Source organism: Paramormyrops kingsleyae, chromosome 4 (genome assembly GCF_048594095.1).
Source record: "Paramormyrops kingsleyae isolate MSU_618 chromosome 4, PKINGS_0.4, whole genome shotgun sequence".
NCBI lineage: Eukaryota > Metazoa > Chordata > Actinopteri > Osteoglossiformes > Mormyridae > Paramormyrops > Paramormyrops kingsleyae.
The window spans coordinates 16,946,636-16,960,668 of NC_132800.1; the positions used below are offsets into that span (position 1 = coordinate 16,946,636).

At 44.0% G+C, this 14,033-nt stretch overlaps 2 protein-coding genes across 2 annotated transcripts in view; both read left to right on the top strand.

The window, feature by feature from the left end:
- Nucleotides 1-14,033, top strand: part of LOC140588912 (tripartite motif-containing protein 16-like) — a 136,546-nt gene that overhangs the window by 84,611 nt on the left and 37,902 nt on the right. The gene's annotated exons all lie outside the window — the stretch shown is intronic.
- LOC140588923 (E3 ubiquitin/ISG15 ligase TRIM25-like) lies at nt 2,126-2,765 on the top strand. Its single transcript, XM_072711584.1, has one exon. The coding sequence runs from the start codon at nt 2,126-2,128 to the stop codon at nt 2,738-2,740; it is 615 nt and encodes a 204-aa protein (XP_072567685.1). The 3' UTR covers nt 2,741-2,765.

Here is a 14,033-nt window from a genome sequence, read left to right on the forward strand (position 1 = left end):
CAGCACACATATAGGAACAAAATGGAAAAAGAATGACATTTGTGTGCCGCATCATTTATTTCCAGATATGTTACATTACACAATGTAAAAAACAAATCTGTAGACTAATAGTACTTATCAGAGCTTGTTCTGTCTAAACCTGACACAGTTTATCTATAATAGCACATACTTGCATGTTACAGTACACTACCTGCATGCATGAACGACTACCGTCCCGTAGCACTCACACCTATAATCATGAAATGCTTCGAGAGGCTCGTCATGAAGCATGTTAAATCCCAGCTGCCACCTACTCTGAATCCTCTACAGTTCGCCTATCGTCCCAACCGCTCCACGGACGATGCCATCGCAACCACCCTTCACCTGGCACTCACCCACCTGGACAAAAAGGACACATGTGTTCGAATGCTGTTCATAGACTTCATTTCAGCATTCAACACAATCATTCCTCAGCACGTGACAGAAAAGCTAAGCCTGTTGGGCCTGAACACCTCCCTCTGTAACTGGATCCTGGACTTCCTGACTGATAGACCTCAGACAGTCCGGTTCGGGAACAGCATCTCCAGCACCACCACACTGAGCACTGGGGCCCCTCAGAGCTGTGTGCTCAACCCGCTGCTGTTCACTCTGCTGACTCAAGACTGTGCTGCAATGTACAGTTCAAACCACATCATCAAGTTCGCCGATGACACGACTGTGGTGGGTCTCATCAGCAAGAACGACGAGTCAGCATACAGGGAGGAGGTGAAACAGCTAACGGACTGGTGCAAAGTCAACAACCTGTCTCTGAATGTGGACAAAACAAAAGAGATGACTGTTGACTTCAGGAGACCACGGAGCATCCACTCACCGCTGAACATCGACGGATCCTCTGTGGAGATCGTCAAGAGCATCAAATTCCTCTGTGTTCACCTGGCGGAGAACCTCTCCTGGTCCCTCAACACCAGCTCCATAGCCAAGAAAGCCCAACAGCATCTCTACTTTCTGCGGAGGCTGAGGAAAGCCCATCTGCCACCACCCATCCTCACCACTTTCTACAAGGGGACCATCCTGAGCAGCTGTATCACTGTGTGGTATGGGAACTGCACTGTAACAGACCGCAAGACCATACAATGGATAGTGAGAACGGCTGAGAAGATCATCGGCGTCTCTCTTCCCTCCATAACCAACATTCATCAAACACGCTGCATCCGCAAAGCCACCAGCATTGTGGATGACCCCACGCACCCCTCACACAAACTCTTCACCCTCCTGCCATCTGGTAAGAGGTACCGAAGCATTCGGGCCCTCACTACCAGACTCTGCAATAGCTTCTTCCCACAAGCCATCAGGCTTCTAAACACACAGTGACTGGACTGAGACACACACACACACACACACGCACACACTGTTGCACTTGTCTCGTGTTTGTTTACCTGCTGTCTTTGCACATGTCTGCACACGTGCACTTTACCTCCCCAATCCTTTTAAGTAGCACTTTACATACGTGCAATTTATGTTTTTTGTACTGTCCTAGTCCATTTATGTAGCACCATGGTCCCAGGAACGTTATTTCATTTCACTTTGCAATGCACCACGTATATTGTTGAAATGACAATAAAAGCAACCTTGAACCTTCAACCTACACTTGATACCACATAACAGCTTCAAATTTTTCCGGTAAAACTGCTTCATCTAGAGAAAAAAAGCAAACAGACAAGCATCTAAACAGACAGAGAAATTCATTCTCAATAGAACTGCTCTTATACATTTCTACCTAATATCTATCTATAAAATCAAATAGTAGTAATATAGCTTGTTTGGGGAAAATCAATGTCAATAACAGTTAGGAATGAATATTGTATGTATATAGTACCTTTCAAGTCACCTGAAGTGCTTTACAGAAGCAATGGGGAGTCACTTCAACCACCACCACTGTGTAGCACCTATACACCTATAGCTTGTCTAATGGATTAGTTCATTTATACACTCAAACTCCAGTGTTTGCCCAGTCTGCTCTTCTCTGTCTGGCCTCAGTCAAAAACCACATCTACTGCAGCCTGAGAAGCAGGAAGTTCCTCCCACTCTCACACACAGACGACTGTGAGAGAAAACGAAACTGAATCCTATCAGTGCTCGTGGTAAAATGGCAGAAGCCAGTTTCGCACTGGATCCGAACCAGTTCAGCTGTCCAATATGTCTGGATCTACTGAAGGATCCAGTGACTATCAGCTGTGGACACAGTTACTGTATGAGCTGCATTAAGAGCTGCTGGGATAGGGAAGATCATGCTGGAGTTTACAGCTGCCCCCAGTGCAGACAGACCTTCGTACCCAGGCCTGTTCTGGGCAGAAACACCATGCTGGCTGAAGTGGTGGAGAAACTGAAGAAGACTGGAATACAAGCAGCTACTCCTGCTGACCATTATGCTGGACCAGGAGATGTGGAGTGTGATTTCTGTACTGGGAGAAAACGCAAAGCTGCCAAGTCCTGCCTGGGGTGTCTGGCCTCTTACTGCAAAACTCACCTCCAGCCTCACTATGAGTCTCCAGCTTTTAAGAAGCACAAGCTGACTGATGTCACTGGACATCTGCAGGACAAGGTCTGTTCTCAGCATGATAGACCGCTGGAGGTCTACTGCCGTACTGACCAGCAGTGCATCTGTTATCCCTGTATGATGGATGAACACAGAGGCCATGATACAGTCTCAGCTGCTGCAAGAAGGACGGAGATACAGGTCAGGCCAGAAGTACTGATATAAATTATAACACTCAACATCAATGGATTTTGCCTTAACACGTGTTAGTATAATTGCTACAAAACACTCAAAACATGTCTGGTTTGGTAAAATGAAAGAAAAAATAACTGAAAGTGCAAGTTTAAAAAGTTCTGATTGAATTCGTACTGAAACATCAAATCATGTGACTGCAGCTGAATATATACAGCAAGCAAAAAGGGTCAAGAGGTTCACTTACTGTTTGGCTGAGCATCTGAATGGCTGAGATGTGTGAGCTAAGAGGGTTTAAATATGATGTGATCACACATACAGTGGCTAACAATTAACTGGGCTGGAACTGGGGCCCGTTTCAGAAAGCAGGATGTCTTGCTCAGCCAGACGTATTTAATGTACTCTGGGCTAAACATAAGTGGATGAAGAAAAAGGCCATTTAAACTGGGGCACATTAAATCCAACAAGTTATCTGACTAAGCAAGAAATCTTGCTTTTTGAAACTGGTCCCTGGTTTTGCTAAATGGCTTTTCGACTTGCTGCATTGGAACGTGTTTAACTCGTCTGTGACGTCATTCCCAGCTCTGAGTTCCGACCTTCGAGGTAAATGGAGCTCAGGATAAGAGTAGCGGCTCCATCATCTCAGAAACAGCCACCGTCCTGGGATTTTAATTTCACACACTGCAGTGTGTAGAGTTTCCTGAGAATGGTGCAGTAAACATGAAACAGCCAGAGTGTGATAGTTCTGGGGCAGCCTGTGGCTGAGTGGGCTAAGCCTCTCTGCCTTTGATCAGAAGATTGCCAGTTCAAGCCTGGCCTTGGTACATCTGGGGGTCCCTGAGCAAGGCCCTTAACCCCCAGCTCCCTGGGTGCTGCTATGGGTGGCTGCCATTTGCAGCCAGTTTACTCTCACCTACAGAAAGCAAGTTGGGGGGTGTTAAGAGAATTTCCCCACAGGGATCAGTGAAATTATCAATTATTGTTATTATTGAAACAGTGATAATTTCGTTGACGAAATATTTTCGTTATAATTTTCGTCAACGACAAATTTTCACTGACGAAAACGAGACGATAACTAAATAAAAATTAAGTGATAATGACGAAAACTATAATAAAAATATATTGACATTTTCGTTAACTAATAAAAACGAGACGAAAATGTGAGTGAGGGACGTTTTTGGAAATGATCCAATCAGAATTAATCTTGGTGCGTGGCGCGGTGAGACGCACACGCACATTTGGAAAATTAAGATACTGATTCACCTTGCGACGCGAGATGCGACAGTACATCTTGCATACATTGGTGGGTGTCTGTCTGACTTAAACTAAAATGACATGGCAATGGCTGGGAGAAAAAGAAGAGAAGATATATGGAATAATTTCACGTTTGATGTCAAGACAAACAAGACCTTGTGTAAACCGTGTGGAGCGGAAATCGCTGGTAAAAATACAACAAATCTAAAGCGACATCTGCAAGGTAATTTTTTCAGGTCATGCAGTATTTGCAATGGCATTACTGCCAAATACAGTTTTTCTTTTAAATAATTTGGAGTTGCACTTTTGCTTTACAGAATGAAGAATGTCATATGCAAGTTCTAAACAATGCATATCTAATTTTTGGTTTTTATGGAAAGACGATATTCCACATATTTAATGAGACTTGGCTTTATTTAATTTTAAGTTAGAATATTTTGTATATTACCACGGTTTAACTAAATTACATTTAAATTAAACCCAATATATTTTAGTCAACTAAATCTACAGTAGATTTAGTCGACTAAAATCTTATGCTTTTTAGTCGACTAAAACTAGACTAAAACTAAAACAAAACAGATGACTAAAATATGACTAAAACTAAAATTGCATTTTAGTCAAAAGACTATGACTAAAACTAAATTGAAATCTGCTGTCAAAATTAACACTGGTTATGTGTAACTTACCATGGTTTGCAGTTTGTTAAAATGCCTGTTATTGTCCCTCATAATGATAATAATCTACTGCTGGTGTCTCCACAGTGAGTGAAGTCCATCTCCCACAAGTAAATTCCTTTTACTTACATCCCTGTTTCTCTCTGTCTCCTTCTAGTTACGAAAGACACCGTCCTACCAGAATTAGTGCCCAGGACCAGAGCAGAATTCTTACAATGTGAGTCTGTTCACACACGCTTCTCTCTCCCTGTATGAGGTGGAGTGTGTTTTATTGTATTTCGTTTTCTTCTGCTAGGGGAGCTTCTCTTTCTCTCTCCCGCTGCCTCCTGGCCTTTTACATTTACATGAGCTGTTTATGTCAGTAGCCATTGAATCCAATTGCAAAGCAAGGCAAATTTATTCAGGGGCTTTTCCACTGCACCGGGTACGGTACTTTTGGTACTTTCCTGTCAGGGTCAGCTCCTGTTGTCCCAGCCTTTTGTGTCCCTTCCCCGTCTGACCAACAGGTGTTGCTGCTCATCCCGTCCCTCCTGTTGTCAGTCTTTGTGTTTTCCCCTGCTCCCTGTCGGCCAAATGGCTCCCCTTACCAAAAAATAAGTATACTTAAAGTTCATTTTATTAAGTATACTTCTTGGGACTAAATTAGCCCACTTTTAGTTTATTAAAGTATATATTTTAAGTGTATTTATTTAGTAATATTAGTTATTTGTATTTTTATACCTGAAATTGCTACAAACAGCACAGTGGCGATATGACTATATTCAGATTACACTAATAAAAATTTGCAAAACAGTTTTTTCTCTTAGTCACTCAAAATGAACAAATATTGTTTTGAATGCCAAAATTAAAGATAAAATACACGTTACATATAAGATAGACTTTTCTCAATACATGTCAGTTTAAGCCAGGTATACTTAAGTCAGACTTTGTTTAGTATATCTCTTTTAAGTACATAAGAAGTTTATTGAGAGTATACTAATTTTTAGTTTAGAAAAAGTATACTTACAGTACACTTAAATATACTTCTTTTTCGTAAGGGTCAACTGTTGTGTGTTGGAATTCTGCCTCCTCAGTTTTCATATTTTGTTTCTAGTGTTTCATTTGTTTCAGTTTAGTCCTGTGATTTGTATTCAGTTTTGGTTTCTTGCTTTGTGCCTTAGTTGTGTTTTACCGGTCTTCGTTATTCCCAGTGTTAGATTCTGTTTGCCTTGTTTCTTTGTCAGTTCTTAGTTTCCCTGTTTAGTTCCTGTTTAGTAAGTCCCTGCCTCAGTTCAGTTCTTTGGTGGTTCATTGTTTGATGTATGTTACTGACTTTGAATGTTCTGTTATTTGTACCCTGCCTGCCTGCCTGCCTGCCTACCTGCCTGCCTACCTGCCCCTTGTTTCTCTGCCATATTTGTAGTTAGACTTTGTTTTTCCCCTTTAGTTTTGACCTCTTGCGGTCCATTTATTTTGTACTGTAGTACTCCTAGTGTTTTCTGTTTTCGTTAATAAACCCCTTCTGTTCCTGTGAGCGGCAAGTGGGTCGTCCACATTTCTGTTCCTGCCTGCACCATGCCTTGCCTTCGTGCCCAAGCTGTCTGAGTCCTTGACACTTTCCCTTTTCCATTGACTTCCGGTCGAGTACCAGTACCAAATGCTCCAGTACCCAAAGTACCATTGCAGCTGGGGTACTTTTTGGTACTTCAGAACTGTGGTGTGGGACTTACAAGCAGGTTCACTGTCAATTTTTAAAAGACAATTTTAAGAAGTGTAAAAGCCAAAACAAAAAAAAAAACAAATAGTCAAAAAAAAAGTTACATTGTAGAGGCAGCATATGACTAAACTCCTGCAGACTTAATTTATTGAAAAGCTGCAGCAAACAGTAACGTTTTAAGCCCTGATTGTAATGAGCTGACAGTGTTAGCAGACCTCTGGTCTTCAGGAAGCTTGTTCCACAGACAGGGAGCATAGAGACTAAAAGCTGCTTCACCCTGCTTGGTCTTCATTCTGAGACACTGAGTAAACCTTTCCCAGATGCCCTCAGGGGTCTGGATGCTTCACAACGTTCAAGGAAATTAGTGCCATTTAGTGCCTTGAAGACAAGTAATAATATTTTAAAATCAATCCTGTGATGCACAGGAAGCCAGTGCAGTGATTTAAGGACCTGTGTAATATGCTCTACTTCCTTGGTGTTAGTGAGGACTCTGGTGGCAGCATTCTGGATGAGCTGCAGCTGTCTGACTGATTTATTACCAAGACCTGTGAAGACACCATTACAATAGTCTAGCCTTCTGAAAATAAACACATGAACAAGCTTTTTTGTATCTGGTTTAGAGAGAAATCCTTTAATTCTTGCTGGGTTTTTAAGGTGGTGGGAGGCTGATTTTGTAATTGTCTTTATGTGACTGTTGATATTTAGGTCTGAGTCGAGAACTACACCAAGAATTCTGGCTTGATTCGTAGATTTTAGTGTCATGGTTTCATGGTGAGCAATAGCTTTCAGTCTTTCTGACTGAACCAATACAGGGATTTGGGTGCTGGGAACACAGGAGGATGGGCCAGACCCAGGGAAAAGAACATGGACACGTCAAAGGAAAGAAATTAACAAAACATAACACCTCTTCCCTACCCTGTTAAGATTATCACTAAAACCAAAGATAGAACAGAAAAACCCAGACTACACTAGGCTTACTCACCCGAACATAAATACAGAAGGTGGCACTCGCCCTCTAACCCAGTGTGTTTATACAGAGAGAGGACCTACGTGTTAATGTATGTGCGCACACTTCTTACCTGTTCAGTTTCACAAGGGGGGGGGGGGGGTTGCAGAAGACAGGAGTCAGTATTTGAATGTGATAAGGATGCAACAAACTGGTTTATTTCTTTGAGGTACAGTATACTGGGATTTCACATATTGGGCTAGTTTCAGCTTCCACTGGGCAGATTTTAAGCAGACCTTGGGCTGGACCTGGGAACACTGTACTGATGCCTCATTTGCACCAACACGGAGCCAGTGCTGGGCTGGTTTTCACTTGCTGCCTTTTGAGAACCTGCCTGCATTTCCACCGGTTTCAAAAATTAATGTACAGTAGGTGAAAGTAAGAGTAAAGGTTCATATGTATTCCGTTATGTTGGATTTACAGACGTTCCTCTACTTACAAACTTTCAGATATACGAACAAAGAGGATTGTAAGTTCACATTGTGTTAATTGGGCTCCCGTTTCCTGTCCGCAACATCAATTTTTTTTTTCTGTGCGCCAATTCCTCCTAGTATGACTTTTGGCCCCTACTCCCGCTGCACTGCAGCATAGTGTGCGTACTTCCAGCATCCCAGTTACCACCTTCATCCCAAAGGAAATGGAGTCCAAAAACCTCAGCCAGTTCAGAGACATTGCCCTGCTAAATGTGGAGGGGAAAATCTTTTTCTCAATCCTGGCTACATGCCTGACCAACTTCCTCCAAGTCAACAATTACATCGATACTGGTTGCCAGAAGGCAGGCGTCCCAGGGTTCCCTGGCTGCGTGGAACACGCTACGATGATTTGGGAACAAATCCAGAGAGCCAGGCACAGCAAGTCGGACCTGCATGTCGTCTGGTTAGACCTCACAAATGCCTTCGGCTCAGTTCCCCATCAGCTCATCACGTTTGCCCTGGAGTTTTTCCATGTACCATCAAGCATCCAGAAGCTGATAGCAAACTACTTCAATAGCCTATATGTTTGCTACACAACCCGGGACATCACAACTGCCTGGCACCAGCTGGAGAAGGGAATAGCAATGGGATGATCCATCTCTTCCATCCTCTTTACATCTGCATTCGAGATCATCCTGATAGGTGGGAGACAAATGGTTGGAGGGGCAAAGCCCCAAACAGGCCAAAGACTCCTGCCCATATGGAGTTACATGGATGATGTCACCACGCTCCTCCAAACAGCAGCGTGCACAGCAAGACTCCTAAAAAGGCTGGAGGAATTGCTGGCATGGGTCCGCATGAAAATCAAGCCCACAAAGTCCTGCAGCCTCTCAATCCAGAAAGGGGTTAGGAATGACAACATCTGTTTCACCGTGGATCGCGAAAGGATTCCCCTGGTAGTGGAAGAAGCAGTGCGAAACCTCGGAAGGCTATATACGGCTGATCTTTCCGACGAGCATATGGCCTCAGCCGTTACAACTCAACTCATGGACGGCCTTCACAAGGTCAATCAGTGCTCCCTGCCCGGAAAATTCAAGGGTTTGTGCAACAAGTTCACCTTGAACAAACGCATAATGTGGCCACTGAAGCTGTGCGAGATCACCATGACAACAGTCCTGAAACTGGAAGCAAAGGCCAACAATTACATCAGGAAATGGCTCGGCCTTCCCCGCAGCCTCTCCAACGCAGCACTCTTTGGCAAAAATATGCTACAGTCCCACTTCAGTCAATCAGCCTGGGTTACAAGATGGAGAAGGTGAGACTCCTATTGGAGCTAAGAGATTCGCCAGACCCATCTATCCGAAATGCAGACGTACAAGTCCGGACCGGACGAAAGTGGAATGTAGCACAAGCAGTGGATATAGCCACAGAGAGGCTGAAACACCAGGAGATTGTGGGCTTTACGCAGCCTGGCAGAGCTGGGTTAGGATGGGAAACACCAGCACTAAGATGGTCTAAAGCCAACAACAAGGAGAGGAAAGATCTCATCATCTCCAAGGTAACCAAAATGGGTGAGGAGCACTACAAAGTTACAGCAGTGAGCCAACAACAGCACGGCAAATGATCCACCTGGGAAGCTGTGACCAGCAGGACCATTACCTGGGCGGATATGAGGAGCTCAGCCCCCGTAACCTTTACACCTGCTATGGCTCAGAAGAACCCTGCTACCTCTGCAGCTCCCCAAACCCAGGCCTCAAGCACATCCTTTGCAGCTGCAAGGCAGCACTGGCACAGGGCAGATATAGATGGTGGCACGACAAAGTCCTGTGCAAGCTGGCTGAGCAGCTGGAGACATGGAGGCGGGAGGTAAACTGTGCCAGCATCCCATCATCCCAGGGATGTATCCAGTTGGTTAGGCAAGGGGGAGTAGCACAGTGCAGCACCAATGCAGGGGTCACCCTCTTGTCCCCGGGGGTAGAGAGGATTTAGGTCGCCAGCTGAAATTTCCGGTGCAGATCACCAGTTCACCCCTTCGCCCTGACATAGTGCTCTGGTCAGCACCCGCCAAAGTAGTCATTCTGGTGGAGCTGACCGTCCTATGGGAGGAGGAGATGGAGGCTGCCTATGAGAGGAAGAGAGAGAGGTGTGCAGACCTGGCTGCTGCATGCTCTCAAGCCGGCTGGAGGTTACGTTACTGTTTGCTTACATTCCCGGTGGAAGTCGGGTGAAGGGGCTTTGCTGGAACATCCATGCAGCGGCTCCTGAAAACCTTTGGTCTCACAGGCCACAGGAAGAGGAGAGCAATGCAAGATCTAGCTCATGAGGCAGAGTAAGGGAGCTTCTGGCCCTGGGTCCGAAGGAAGGACAAGGCGTGGGGGAGAGAGGGATCTTAGGGAAGGCTGCAGGGAGTGTTAGGGAAACGTCCCTTTCGCTGCTCCACCACCCTGAGATGTTCCGGGATTAAAGGAGCGAAACATCTGTGAAGGGAGGCTCCCGGCTGACGACCCTGCAGCCGGCCAAGCGGCACCATCGGAGGGGCGTCAGGCAGAGATGCTGAGCAGGTAGTTTCACCTGTGCTTGTATGTAGTTCATGCATAAAAAGCTGTGCATAGCCTTTATTTTGATTCCTACCAGCAGAAATCCCTCCTGTCAATTGCTTGTCCTGCAGAAATCTTTGAACTAGAGACTTCATCTTTCCCTTGCACCATTTTGGGTCTCTGCTCATGATGGAGGCTCCAAACATGCAATCTGCCTGACAGTGGGGTCAAAGGGCTCTTTTCTTGCACTTTCTTAACAATTCTGGAGAGGTACCTTATGCAGTCTTTTCTAAATTCGAGGGCAGTGAGGTCACCTACTCTGTTACTACTCTTGCTTTGAAAAGCCTACCAAGGAGGGATAGCACACATCGAGTAATTAATACATAGGGAATGAATGCAGTGTATTTTAATTTTTTTTAAGTATACATATAAAACAGTAACAATGAATTACCTTAAGGGCAGACTCAGCACCCAAGCCAATGTCAGCATTGACCCAGTTCCTCTGGTCATCAGGGTCAAGTTTGGTCATTTGAAAAGGAGTGATATCTTGGAGCAGCTCCCTTTTGATGAAACGTATCACCAGACTCTATAAAATGAAAAAAGAAAAAAAAATGCAGAATACCCACTTAAAAATCATAGAAAACAAAAACTTTAAAAACATTTTTAAATTAAGCAGATATCTGGCTTATCAGTCTGGTATTTCTTCAAGAATGGACAAAGAGCTCTGGAGATTGGCTGAAATCAGGGGATCTTCGTTCGCTGCTTAAATAGTATCAAAAGAGGAGGTTGCAGGGTTTGGTAGCTCTTTTCCATGGACTGCCTCCACATACTCTTTAAGCTTTGGCCATACCTCAATGGCTCTCTCTGCAACAGGCAGATTTTCTGCCCATCTGTGTCCACAGAATGGGAGTGGAAAAGAGATGAGCCTGTAAGTTTTGTATAACCTTCTGTTCTTGCAGGGACATTGTGAAAAACAAAGTGCATTGCTCTCAACAGTTTCTCAATATTCCATATAGAGAAGCCAGTCTTCAGTGAATTGTGAAGCGTGTGCAATCCACTGCTTTCAACATTAATTAACTGCCGACCTCCATTTAGTTCAGCATGTTCTTGCTGGAAATTATTAAGAAACTTCCAGTTCACATTTACCCCATCCATATTGATGGAAAGGAGATTCTTCCTGTCTAGTAGCGCACACAATCCTAAGAATAGAAATATTTTATTTAAACAATTTGACATGAGAAAGAAAAGCTGAAACGATTACACCATGTTTGAATGCAAATTTGCTTATAATTTCAGAAATATTTTAAAACTCCATCTAAAAGCAAAAAGCTTCAATTAAATGAACACATCTTGTATCTTTAAATCATCCAAATAACATTCCATGAACAAAAACTCTAACTACACTTACTTTGAAATGGTGCTGCAGATCTTCAGCCTTTGAATGTTCCATGAACTGTGATCCAAGATAACGTGACTGGACACCACCAGCCTCCCAAAATCGAACATGGACATCTAGTCGTTTATTTTTTGTTGACCGGTTGAAACTTTCATCAAACATCAGTACAAATGGTCCTGCATTGTTAGCTGCAGAAATCAGTTCGTTTTTGAAGTGTGGGGCAAGTCCAGACTTTAAAATGTAGCTAGTTTTGTCCTTTCCACAGGTGAAAGATTTGGCTATTTCTGAATCCAAAAACATTACCTAGAACAACTCAGAAACACCTTCATTGGATGCGTATGAGTGGTGCTGCACGGCAGTGTTCAGACACCAGAGAACCTCCCCCTGCAGTGTCACACTCGGTGCTCGATGTTCCGACGGTAGTGTTCACTACAGCTGCAGTTGTGCTGTTTGTGGTGGTCGCGGTAGTTGCTGAAGACATTACGTTGTTGGTTACAGAAAAGTAACTAGCCACAGTTGACTGTGTCTACAGTACCTCTTACACCTGATTTGTGGCTGTCTGACTGCATGTGAGATTTCACACAGAAATCTTCTTTTCAAACATCTGGTTTTCCGACCGGTCGGAAGCTCATACATGAGTGGAAAATTAAAATGCAAATGGTGCTATTTCACTTTAATTTTCATTTTTGCAGGTTTTTTGCGCACAGACTTTGAAAACTAAATGGCAAATTGGAGATTGTATTTTCTTTCTATCATTTTCATTTTATTTTTTGCAGAAAATACCTCCCATAGTTTTGACATACAACGTTCAATAAAACTGGTGGGGGGGGATTGTACAATCACTGCCTACACAGTGAGCTGCTAATTTTGTGGTACTGCTGCAGCATTCTCTGTACAGACACTCCTCACTTAACGGCCGAGTTCCAATCCTACGACTAGGTTGTGAAGCTAATCCAGAGTCTTTTTTATTATTGCTTTAGACTTCATTCAGGCAAATCTGAAGCCAGTTTCCTCCAAATTCTTTCAATATATGAACATCCCAGCTAGAGAGAGAATCTGTCTGGACAATATTTGTACAATGTTTGTGACCTACAAGGCCCTTCCCCCCCTCACCTCGGCTACTCAGACCATGTCACTGTGTTCATGGTTCCTGCGTATAAATCCCTGCTGAAGCTCAACAAACCAGTCAGTAAGAGTGTGGCCAGCTGGTGCCGTCTCAGCTCTCCAAGACTGCTTTGAATCTACTGACTGGGACATTTTTAAGGAGGCTGCTATAAATGGTGATGCCATCAACCTGGAGGAGTATATAAACTCTGTGATCGATGACCACGAGAGCCGACCAAAAGCCCTGGATGATGAGGGAAATGCTCACACAGCTAAGAATCAGAAATGCAGCTTTAAGACCTAAAGACAAGGCTGCCTTCAGGACGCTGAGAGGCAACCTGTCCCGAGCTATGAGGATAGCCAATCAGGCACATGCACAGAGGATCAATGAACACTTTAATTGCACCAAAGACACAAGCCGTATATGGCAGGGAATTCAGCCAATCACGATCTACAAGCCCAACCCACACATCAGTAGTAGTGATGTCTCCCTTCCAGAAGAGCTAAACAACTTTTTTGCAGACTCTGAAGTACAGAATAAGGAGCCAACGACAAGTTACTCTGTCTGTCCACAGCTGATGTGAGGAGTTCTCTATCCAGAGTCAACCCACACAAGGCTGCAGGACCTGACAACATAGCTGGCCGTGTGCTGAGAGAATGCACTGACCACCTGGCTGGTGTCCTCACAGACATTTTCAACACCTTTTTAAGCCAGTCGTCTGTCCCAGCATGCTTCACATCAACCACCATCGTCCCAGTGCTGAAGAAGCTATCAGTGACAGGCCTGAATGACTACTGCTCTATAGCACTCATGTCAATCATCATGAAGCGTTTTGAACGGCTGGTCATGGCAGCCATGAAGACCAATCTTCCTACCTCTCTAGACCCTCTCCAATCTGCATACTGGTCCAACAGGTCTACTGGGGACACCATACCCTCTGCCCGTCACCTTTCCCTGACACATTTGGATAAGAGAATCACATATGTTAGAATGTCATTCATGGACTAAAATGTGTCCCTCAAAGGCTGATTGTGGAACTGAGGGGGTTAAGCTTGAACACCACTCTCTGCAACTGGATCTCGGATTTCAGGTGTTTCAGGGCATGTCCAACTGGGAGGAGGCCCCGGGGCAGACCCAGAGATTATATATTATATATACTCTGAGAGATTATATATAATATATACCCTGAGAGATTATATATAATATATACTACATTATAGATTATATGTTATATATATTAGATTA